This window comes from Ailuropoda melanoleuca, chromosome 6 (genome assembly GCF_002007445.2).
Source record: "Ailuropoda melanoleuca isolate Jingjing chromosome 6, ASM200744v2, whole genome shotgun sequence".
Taxonomy (NCBI): domain Eukaryota; kingdom Metazoa; phylum Chordata; class Mammalia; order Carnivora; family Ursidae; genus Ailuropoda; species Ailuropoda melanoleuca.
In genome coordinates, this window is record NC_048223.1 from 32520467 (window position 1) to 32532719 (window position 12253).

Below are 12253 nucleotides of genomic sequence, written 5' to 3' on the forward strand. Positions count from 1 at the left end.
GATTCTTACACACGCCTGCAAGTTAGGACATTTTTACTTCTTTTGCTTATTTCTCTTTTACTTTTAATTGCATAGATATTGTGAAAAATAGGGGTGATCAAAAGAAAACCATGTCTTACATTTAATTTCTATTATATTTTTCATATGTGTGTAAACTACTAATTTACATTTATAGTTAAGCTACATACTGCTTTAAAAAAATACTTTATTTACTTAATATATAACAGGCAACTTTCAAAGTCGGTCAGCTTACATCTTCATAGCTGGACAGTAGTCCATCAATCCCATATATCTGCGCACTTAAAACTTTTTTTTTTTGAGAAATACTATTTATGGAGAACAGAGGTATCACAAATAATAGAATGAAGGAAACAAAATGGACTATAGTCAACCCAGGTTGATATTTATAAAAGTGATATATGTAGACACAGGGAAGAAAATTTAAACAGTATGAGAAAGTGTGCAAGTAGAATTAAGATTGTAATTTCTGGAACTTGGGATGATGGCAGAGTAGGGGGATCCTGAGCTCACGCCGTCCCACATTTACAACTGGATACCATCCACGTCCAAGTCAGTAACTAGAGAGGGATCCAGAGATGAGCAGAACGAACTCCACAGCTAACGACAGAGAAGAAGCTGCACCTGACAGGTTAGGAAGGTCAGAGAGGTAGAGGGAGGCTGCCCACAGGAAGGAGGGGACTGTGTGCATGGAGACGGCAGAGAAATGAGCCCTTGCACCAGGGAGCTCACATGGGAACGCTAATCCCCATAACATTTGGCTTTAACAACCAGAGGGGCTGAATTCTGTGTTTGTAACAAGTGGGACTTGTTACAGCCTGGAGCTTCGGAGCTTCGGAGGTCAGCTGACTCAGCCCTGGGCAAGCCTGGAGGGCAAGTGATAGTTGGGTCTCTACCCTTAAAGAGAGCAGCCTGAGTGGAGAGGCAGTTTGCACAACGTGGGGAGCAAACAGGAGACAGATCTGATCATATTGATTTTGGAGCATGTCAGGGGACTTTTCTGAAAATGAGAGAACTGACAGCTGCGATTTTCTGCCTCCACCCCCCAACGTAAACACAGAGCCATCTGTGGAAGGCAGGGCTGCACAGACACTTGTAGCCTCTGCCCCAGGGCTCAGGGCAAATTGTATTAAAGCTGTGTGCATGCCCTGCCCAGCCACTGGGTGCAGAGCTGTCTCCTTGCATAGCACCCAGCCACCACACCATGCCCAGCTGCATGCCCCCGGCCATCATCACACACCATGCCCAGCCACCACATCAGGCCATATGTCCCCAGCCACCATTATGCACTGGACCCAGCCACACCCAGCCATTATTGAATACTGTAGCCAGCCTCATGCCCCTAGCCACCCTTGTGGGCAGCTCCTGGCCACGGTGATACTTCAGGGGATCCAACACAAATTTTGCTAACACCACCACCCCGCTCCTAAGTTCCCCAGTGGGTATGTCCTATCAGAGCTGATCTGCTTGGGTCCCACTAACACCACGGGAGCAAGCACAGCCCACAAAAGGCAGAGAATCAGTGCCGACGACTGTGCTGAAAGGAAAAGTGACTCTGACACGACAGCAGGACATAAGCAATGTGCACAGAATGCTCTCCTGGAGTGCCGGGTTCTGGTGAACGGGGGACATGCACTGCAGGGACTCCAGGACCTCCTCTGCATAAAGTTACTGCATTCAAGACAGAAGACACAGCTGACTTTCTTCACACACAGAAACAGACACAGCGAGGCAAACAAAATGAGAAGACAGAGAAATTATCCCAAACGAAAGAACAGTTCAAGGCCATGGACAGAGATCTAAGCAAAATAGTACAAGTAATTTGCCTGATAGAGAATTTAAAGCAGTGATTGTAAGGATACTCGCTGGACTTGACTAGGGTGGAAGACATGAGTGAGACCCTTAATGCAGTGATAAGGAATAACATAGCAGAGATAAAAGGCTCAATAAATGAAATGAAAAACATGCCTGATGGAATGAGCAGCAGGATGGAAGAAACAGAGGAACGAATTAGTGACCTGGAAGACAGAGAAATGGAAAGTATTCAAGCTGAACAAAAGAGAGAAAAGAATTATGCAAAATGAGGACAGACTTAGGGAACTCAGCGACTCGATCAAATGTAATAACATTCATATTACAAGAGTCTCAGAAGAAGAAGAGAGAAAAGGGGGCAGAAAATTCAGTTGAAGAATTAATAGCTAAAAACTTCCCTAATCTGGGGAAGGAAACATATCCAGATCCAGGAGGCACTGAGAACTCCCATCAAAATCAACAAAAGCAGGGGCGCCTGGGTGGCAGTCAGTTAAGTGTCAGACTCTTGGTTTTGGCTCAGGTTATGATCTCAGGGTCATGAGATTGAGATCGAGTCCTGCACCTGGCTCTGCACTCAGTGCAGAGTCTGCTTAAGATTCTCTCTCGGGGTGCCTGGGTGGCACAGCGGTTGGGCGTCTGCCTTCGGCTCAGGGAGTGATCCCGGCGTTATGGGATCGAGCCCCACATCAGGCTCCTCCACTGTAAGCCTGCTTCTTCCTCTCCCACTCCCCCTGCTTCTGTACCCTCTCTCCCTGGCTGTCTCTGTCGAATAAATAAATAAAATCTTAAAAAAAAAAAAAAAGATTCTCTCTCTCCTCCCTCTGCCCCTCCCCCTTGCTCACTCACTCTCCTCTCTCTTTCTCTCTGAAATAAGTAAATAAATCTTTTTAAAAAAATCAACAAAAGCAGACCCACACCAAGACATATTGTAATTAGATTTGCAAAATAAGGTGGTAAAAAAATCTTAAAAGCAGCAAGATAAAAGGAGTCAGTAACTTAGAAGGGAAAACCCATAAGGCTAGGAGAAAATTTTTTAACAGAAACTTAACAAACCAGAAGGGAGTGGCATGATCTGTTCAAAGTGCTGAATGGGAAAAATCTGAGGCCAAGAATACTCTATCCAGCAAGGCTGTCACTCAGAATAGGAGGAGATAAACAGTTTCCGAGACAAACAAAACTGAAACTAAAGCTAAAGGAGTTCATGACCACTAAACCAGCCCTGCAAGAAATATTAAAGGGGCCCTTTTGAGTGGAAAAGAGAGACTAAAAGTGACAGTATAAATGTAGGAAACACAAAAGCAGGAAAAATGAATATTTATGTAAAAAACCAGTCAAGGAACTCAAGAAAAAAAGGATATAAAATATAATAACATACACCTACAACATAGGGAGAAGAGGAGAAAAGAATGCTTTCAAACTGAAACCACTGTCAACTTAATATAGACTGCTATATGCAGAAAGAGGCTATGCACAAACCTAATGGTAACCATATATCAAAAACAACTAATAAATATGCAAAGAATAGAAAGAAATCCAAATATATCACTAAGGAAAATCAGCAAAACATGAAAGAGAGAAAGACAATAAAGGATCAGAGAAAATCTTCAGGAACAACCACAAAACAAGTAATAAAATGGCAATAAATACATATCTATCAATAATTACTTTGAATGTAAATGGACGAAGTGCTCCAATCAAAAGTCATAGGGTATTGGAATGGATACAGAAAAAAAAAAAAGACCCATCTATATGCTGCCTACAAAAGACTCATTTTAGACTTAAAGACTCCTGCAGATTGAAAGTGAAGGGATGAAGAATCACGTATCCTGCAAATGGATGTCAAAAGAAAGCTGGAGTAGCAATACTTAACATTGGACAAAATAGACTTTAAAACAAAGACTATAACAAGAGACAAAGGGGAGGACACTATATAGTAATAAAGGGGACAATCCAACAAAAAGGTACAACAGTTGTAATTACTTATGGACCCAACAGAGGAGCCCCCAAATATATAAAACAGTTAATAACAATCACAAAGGAACTGATCAATAATAATACAGTAATAGTAGGGGACTTTAACACCCCCGCTTACATCAATGGACAGATCATCTAAACAGAAAATCAACAAGGAAACAGTGCCTTTGAATGACACACAGGAACACATGGATTTAACAGATATAGTCAGAACATTCCATCCTAAAACAGCAAAATACACATTCTTTTCAAGTAGACATGGAACATTCTCCAGAATAGATCACATATTAGTCCACAAAACAGGCCTCAACAAATACAAGAAGATTGAAGTTATACCATGTACCTTTTCTGACCACAACACTGTGAAACTAGAAGTCAACCACAAGAAAAAAATCTGGAAAGACCACAAATACATGGAGGTTAAATAACATTCTACTAAATAATGAATGGGTCCACCAGGAAATTAAAGTAGAAATAAAAAGATACATGGAAACAAATGAAAATGAAAACATAATGGTCCAAAGCCTTTGGGGTGCAGCAAAAGCGGTCCTATGAGGGAAGTATATAGCAATACAGGCCTACCTCAAGAAGCAAGAAAAGTCTCAAATGAACAATCTACCCTTACACCTAAAGGAGCTGGAAAAAGAACAACCAACAAAACCTAAAACCAGCAGAAGGAAGGAAATAAAGATTAGAGCAGAAATAAATGATATAGAAACTAAAAAAACAAAAAACAAACAAAAAAACCACAATAGAATAGATCAGTGAAACCAGAAGCTGGTTCTTTGGGAAAAAATCAATAAAATTGATAAACCTCTAGCCAGACTTACCAAGAAAAAAGAGAAAGGACACAAATAAAATCACAAATGAGAGAGGAGAAATAACAACCACACCAACACAGAGATGCAAACAATTAGAATATTATGAAAAACTATATGCCAACAACCTGGAAGAAATGGATATATATTCCTAGAAGCATACAAACTATCAAAATTTAAACAGGAACAAGTAGAAAACTTGAACAGACCAATAACCAGCAAAGAAATTGAATCAGTGATCAAAGAACTCCCAACAAACAAAAGTCCAGGGCCAGATGGCTTCACAGGTGAATTCTACCAAACCTTAAAGACGAGTTGATGCATACTCTTCTCAGCCTATTCCAAAAAAAATAGAAGAGGAAGGAGAACTTCCAAATTCATTCTGTGAGGCTGGTATTACCCTGATACCAAAACCAGATAAAGATACCACTAAAAATGAGAACTGCAGGCAATATCCCTGATGAACATAGATGCAGAAATTCTCAACAAAATATTAGCAAACCAGATTCAACAATACATTAAATTATTCACCATAATCAAGTGGGACTTATTCCTGGGTTGCAGGGGTGGTTCAATATTTGCAAATCAGTCAGTGTGATACATCACATCCATAAGAGAAAGGATAAGAACCATATGATCATTTCAATGGATGCAAAAAAAGCAATCAACAAAGCACAGAATCTATTCATGATAAAAACCCTCTCAAAGTGGGTTTAGAGGGAACATGCCTCAACCTAATAAAGGCCATGTATGAAAAACCCACAGCTAACATCATCCTCATTGGGGAAGAATTGAGAGCTTTTCCCCTAAGATCACTTTCACAACTTTTATGCAACATAGTACTGGAAGTCCTACCACAGCAGTCAGACAGCAAAAAGGAAATGCATCCAAATTGGTAAGGAAGAAGTAAAACTTTGACAACTTGCTGATGACATGATATTGTAGATAACCTGAAAGACTCCACCAGAAAACTGCTAGGACTGATAAATGAATTCAGTAAAGTTGGAGGATACAAAATCAGTGTACAGAAGCCTGTTGCATTTCTGTGCATGAATAATGAAGCAGTAGAGAGAGAAATGAAGAAAGCAATCACCTGTATAATTGCACTAAAAATAATAATATACCTAGGAATAAACCTAACCAGAGAGGTGAAAGACCTACTGTATTCTGAAAACTACATGACACTGATGAAAGGAATTGATGACAACACAAAGAAACAGAAAAACATTCCATACTCAAAGATTGGAAGAGCAAATATTGTTAAAATGTCTTACTACCCAAAGCAATCTACATATTTAATGCAGTTCCTATCAAAATACCAACAGCATTTTTCACAGAACTAGAACAAACAATTCTAAAATTCGTATGGAACCACAAAAGATCCTGAATAGCCAAAACAGTCTTGAAAAAGAAAAGCAAAGCTGGAGGCATCACAGTTCTGGACTTCTAGTTATATTAGAAAGTGGTAATAATCAAAACAGTATGGTATTAATACAGAAATAGACACATAGATCAATGGAACAGAATAGAAAATCCCCAAATACACCCACAGTTACATGGCCAATTAGTCTTTGACAAAGCAGGAAACAATATCCAATGGGAAAGGGTCTCTCCAACAAACGGTTTTGAGAAAACTTGAGAGTAACATGCAGAAGAATGAAACTGGACCACTTTCTTACAACATACACAAAAATCAATTGAAATGAATGAAAGATCTCTAAATGTGTGACCTGAAACCATAAAAATCCTAGAGGAGAGCACAGGTAGTAACTTCTTTGACATTGGCCGTAGCAACTTCTTTCTAGCTATGTCCCCTGAGGCAAGGGAAACAAAAGGAAAAATAAACTATTAGGACTACATCAAAATTAAAAGCTGCTGCACAGCAAAGAAAACAATCAACTAAGCAGAAGGGCCACCCACAGAATGGGAGAATGGAATGGAATATTACTCAGCCATAAAAAAGAATAAAATCTTGCCATTTGCAGCAACATGGATGGACAAAGCTAGAAAGTATAATGCAAAGTGAAGCCAGTCAGTCAAAGGAAGACAAGTACCATATGATTTCACTCATGTGGAATTTAAGAAACAAAAACAAGCAAAGGGAAAAAATAAGAGACAAATCAAGAATCAGACTCTTAGTTATAGAGAACAAAGTGATGGTTACCAGAGGGGAGGTGGGGGGATGGGTAAATGGGTGCTAGAGATTAAGGAGGGCACTTGTGATGAGCACTGGGCGATGTATGGAATTGCTGAATCAGCATATTGTACACCTCAAGCTAAATATAAAACTGTATGTTAACTAACTGGAATTAAAAACTTTTTAAAAAGTTGAAAACAAAAGCCCACAGCAAATCTTAAGGTATCTACTAAGAAAGTCAAGATACAGGGAGTTACAGTGACTTACCCAAGATTATACAGCTAGTCATTGGTGGAGTCAAGATTTGGATCAGGACTGTCTGACTTCAAGCTCATGTTCTTTAGATACCATATAACAGTGTCCTTTGTAGTTGGTTCCTAACTCGCTGGTGACTTGGGATCATTCCTGTGAAGATGCAAGGGCTTATCCAATTTCTGCGCCCACCTCTGGGGCTCCTCTGCATGGAAGGAGACTAGTTCTGTTCGCATAGAGATCCGTGGGGATTCCAGAAAATCACAGGCTGGCAGAGCAAGAAGGAACCTCTGGTGTCTTCCAGACCATCCCCTGCTTTACAGATGAAGAATGAGCTACCCAAGATCACCCAGGCAAAAGGAAATAGTCTTGAGTCGGCTCTCTACCTAACACTGCTTTACTGGAAGAAATTGTGAGCTTTGCGGGCTGATCTCACTTATTCAGCAAATTGTTCAGCAGATATGAGCCATTTATCTAAAATCATGGGATTAGTCAATTTTAATCAAATATAGTCTGACACAGTATGAAATAGCCAAGGATAGGTCTGTTGTGCAAACATCCCCCAGCTTCAATTACCAAATGGCCAGCCCCTCACATTTATCACAGGAAGCATTAAATTTCTTACATAACTTATTTTCTATGCCAACATTTTGAACAGTAAGAAATATGGGAAAATGTAATCTGTTCTTGTCACAGGAATTGTTACATGAAAAAGAAAAACATCAAATTTCCACATCCATTCTCCAGACTGAAAACATAGGTGTTCCTCTGTAATAGCGATATCATCCTTAGAAAAGAAAAAAAAATTGTAATTTCCCTCCCTCTTCCGAAAGGTAATCCCTGTTTGTTTCTAAGTAGTCTTCCAGGAAAAAAAATTATATGTATATTAGCCTATATATAGGTTTTATTCTTTCACAGTTAATTCTTTTATCCACCTGTGACTTTAATGGAGCCTGTGAAATTATATAACTACTTCTATTAAAAAAATTACTTGTTCCAATTCAATCCTATTTGCCAATAATAAATTGGCACTTAGTTTTGGCAATCGGTTGGAAATGGCTGGTTGCTGTAATCATTCTGTAAGGCTGAGATACCATCTCCAATCCTTGATTGAAACCCATGTCTACCTATAGATTTTGGCTAGAATTTTCATGTACCTCTAAGCCATGTTCATTGTAAGAAAGCTTCTAGTTGGGCACATTAGGCTGTTTTGCTTTGTAAAGACAGACAAATGCACAGATGTTACATCTCTTTCCCTCTGGCTTCTATTTATCCAATGTGTCCACTGCCTTCTCTGTGGATTGGATCACGATTGGCAACAGTGACCTGAATTTAAGTAAAACATAGAAAGGAAGATAAAACCCAAAGGTGGTATTTACTAAGTTGTCTTATATAACCTGAACTTAACCCCTCATGAGGAAATAACAGACAAGCCCAAAGTGAAAGACACGTTACACAACAGCTGGCTTGCACTCTTCAAAAGTGCCAATGTCATGAAAGACAGCGAAAGGTTAAGGAGTGTCCTGGATTAAAGACAAGACGTGCCTGCCAAACGCAGTAGGATCCTGGACTGGGGGAGGGAAGGTTGCCATGAAAGACAGCATTGTACTAATTGGTGAGATTGGAATGTGAGTTGTATGTTAGATAATTGTACCAACATTAAATCTCCTGCATTTGATAATTGCACTGTGGTTAATCCAGATCTCCTTTCTTGATGACATTAGCAACCAACTCATTCTTCATTATGGTAGATTCAGGAGTTTTAGCCCACTGGAATCTTCTGTGGAAGAAGACAACAAAACAGCCTTGTTTTTCAGTAGCTTGTAAAAATACCAACTGGCATGGTGAACTGTGGTGCCCCCTTGCGGTGAGAGTTCCCTCGTTCTTGGGACTGACTTCAAGAACTGGAGACTTTCACTGCGGCCTCACAGATGTTTTTCAAAGCCTATTATGTATTCAGCATCTGCTAAGTGTCGAGGGTACACAAGCTCCTTGCAGAGCTTCCAAGCACACAGATATGAAATCACACACTGAAAGGAGGGTTTGAAGGTGTCATATTACAGACGTGGATTATCCTACAACTTGGCATGAAACAGAAGGGAGATTTCCCTGTCTTTGGTTCATATTGAGTTTGGGGCCGTCCTTCCCCGTGGCTGTTGGGCATTCATTACCCGTTCTGGACCAGATGGTCTGCGTCCCTGCTTCCCTCATCACTACTTATGATTGATAATAATACAGTTAGTGCTTTTCTAGCTGTGACTTAAAATAATAATTTTTTAAAAGTACATATGAGAAAAAGTGAGATCGCAGTAAATCAAGCCCACCCCTCTAAGGGACACTGTGTATAATAATTTGCAGCCACAGAGGACCCGGCAGACCCCACCTGTGTCAGTGGTAGATGGAGAGTGCCCTTCTCCCTGCCTGAGCAATCTGTCAGATTGCTCACAGCAGCAGCTCGCTTCTAGCTGCAGACAGCTGGATTTCAGTGACCTGAGTGAGGGGCTTGTCTGTGGTGCTCACAGGCATCCTTCGTGTTGGAGGCACTGACCCGTGGCCCCCGGTGAGGGACGCAGGAGTAAGACAGTAATGACGTCATGATGTGGAGGCTGGGGGCTAGTTTACCCAACCCCGGTGATGAAACAGTGTTGCACAGAATCACCCACATGGTCTGGTGGACTGTTTGAAAAAGGAAGAGGGCAGTTGGCTCAAACGGACACAGTTCTAATATTTGGAGAAGTCGCCTAAATAATAGAGAATAGCAATGCCTGTAGAATAGAAAATGTGTTTCTAAGTATTGGGTGTAAAGATTTTAAACATTTTATTATGGACCATTTCTTTAAAGAAGACAAACAGAAAGGAGAGGGCGAACAGTGTCATGAGCCCCGCGTATCCATCATCTATCTGCTGGATTATTTTGACATTATATTATTTATAGGTGTAACCGTAATTATTGACAATCATCTTTTTTTTCCTTCACTGGAAGAATGAAGCTCTGTGATGTTTATTTGGGTTTTGCTGGTTGACCTCCCCACCCCCATGAGGAAGCGTAGCATAGAGAGTCAGAGCATGGGCCCTGGCGCCAAAGCACCTGAATTAGGATCCGGCTCTGGCTCCTATAAGCTGTTTGACCCTGGGCAAGTTGGTAAACCTCTCTGGGCGTCCTGCCTGTAAATGGGGAAAATCAGTCATAAGCATATGTTGGCTCTCCCCATCGTTATTCTGTAGGACCTCTGTGTGCTCTAAGAGGCTCTTTCCACACCTTCTAATTTAACCACAACAATCCTGAGGGTGTCATAGCATTTCACTCATGAGGGAGCTGAACCCGGAGCGGGTGAACTCGGAGGTTTGCGAACTTGTCTGCGGGAGTCATCTGGGGAGCTTCAAAAGCTACTGATGCTTGCCCCACCTCGGAGACTGCTTAAATTGGCCTGGGATGTGGCCTGGGCGTTGGTGTAGTTAAAGACCCCCAGGTGATTGTGTGGGAACAAGCTTGGGAACCTAGAGGCAGGCAGAGCCCCGTAATGTAGCCCTCAGTGAGCTCTCTGCCATCTCTGTGTGCTAGCGTTGACTTGGGAGCCAGGACGTGGCTGGGAAGGTTTATCATCTGGTTTCCAGGGCCTCCCCAGAGCTGAGTCCCACCGCACCCCACCCTGCACCCTGCCCGATCAGAGCAGATTTCACACCAGGCTTTACATGTCAAGTTTCATTTGTGTTTGTCTTAGTTTTAATCCCAAGTCCCTGAACAAAGCCAAAGAAGGAAAAGTAAAAACTTCAGAGCCTCCATCCCATTGCCGGGGCTGTCCCAGGAGACAGGATGTAGCCGTAGCAGAAAGCGGTACTCTTAGAACGTACCCTTTCCATCTTCCACCGGTTAGTCACTGAGAATAGTTGTTGATGTTTGTATCGGTTCTCTATTGCCATAGTGATGCTAAGTATTGATCACAGAATCTCAGTGGCATACAAAGTAAGCACAGCTAACACCTGGGGGTCCCCTGAGGGTGGGCTGCCCTTGGCTGGGGCTGCTGGGCTGGGTGGCTCCGCTCCATGTGTCTCTCATCTTCCTGCCGGGCCCAGCGGCTAGCCAGGGAATGTTCTTCTCATATTGAAGGCAGAGGCACAAGGAAACCAGCCCTACTTCTGCATGAGTGGGCTGGAAGTATCCCCTGGGTCATGTCTGCTCATGTCCTGTTGACCAGAGCAGATCACATGACTAAGCCCAAAGTTAAGGGGTGGGGAAAAACACCCCATTTGCTTTGAGTCCAAGCACTTCACGTGGTCAAGCCTAACATTAGTAGAAGGGAATGCACTATTTTCCAGGGGGAAATGACAGGGTGGGTGGTTTTGAACGTGAATCTGTTACAAATGTAAACATGGAAGTTGCCTTCCCAAGTGTTTAGGGTAGCAGAAAGTTGCAACAGTTTTAGGTATTAAACATAGAAAGATACTTAGATAATTTAGAACACATGTGCACAGTAAAACACAAAGCAGCTATTTAAAATGATGTAGCAAATATGTCACTGAAAATTATTCATGCCACAAAATGGGGAAAGGCAGATGATGAAATGTTACGTTATGTTCCCAATTCTGAGAAGAACTATGTATATTCATATTTCAGTAGGTTAAAGACACCTGCCAAATTGCTAAGGATCGTTTGTGGTAGAATTACGGAATATTTTTATTTTCTATTTCTACTCCTGAATTTTCTACATTTTCTGTGATGAATATACAGTACTTATTGTAAGAAAAACATTTGAAACTGTTAGATGTGGAAATTAAGATGAAGCATTCCTATTAATTCCCTCTTTCTCTAACCTTTCAACAGGCAGCAAAATAATGGAGAATGGCCTTCTCTTCAAAGAACTTCTGCAGACTCCAAATTTTCGAATTACTGTGGTTGACGACGCAGACACTGTCGAACTTTGTGGTGCTCTTAAGGTAAAGTCGGCCTTGTTCTTTCTGCTCGAGGAGAGGAGGTTATCGTGCCCAGGCCACTGTCCGCAGTACGGAAGCTGAGCCTGCACCGTGGGCTCTGTGTTCTGGGCTTGTGCTTCAGAGAAGAATCCTGAATTGAGAGCCTTGTTCCTCACTTCCTGTTTCACCGCAGCCTGTCCTGGGTGGTTGGACTTCCTCTTCCACTGGGCTTTGCTTTCATTTGTAAATCTGGGCGGGCGGGGAGGTATGGTGTTTTGTTCTTTCGGAAATTGGCAGCATTAATATTTAAAAAGCATGGAGAGTACCTTGA

General features: G+C 41.5%; 1 protein-coding gene across 1 annotated transcript in view; it reads left to right on the forward strand.

Annotated features, from left to right (window-relative positions):
• GPD1L (glycerol-3-phosphate dehydrogenase 1 like) overlaps positions 1 to 12253 on the forward strand; it is a 58216-nt gene that overhangs the window by 26646 nt on the left and 19317 nt on the right. The window contains exon 5 of the mRNA XM_034662126.1: positions 11834 to 11946. Within this exon, the coding sequence (XP_034518017.1) occupies positions 11834 to 11946 (113 nt within the window). The remainder of the gene's footprint in view (positions 1 to 11833; positions 11947 to 12253) is intronic.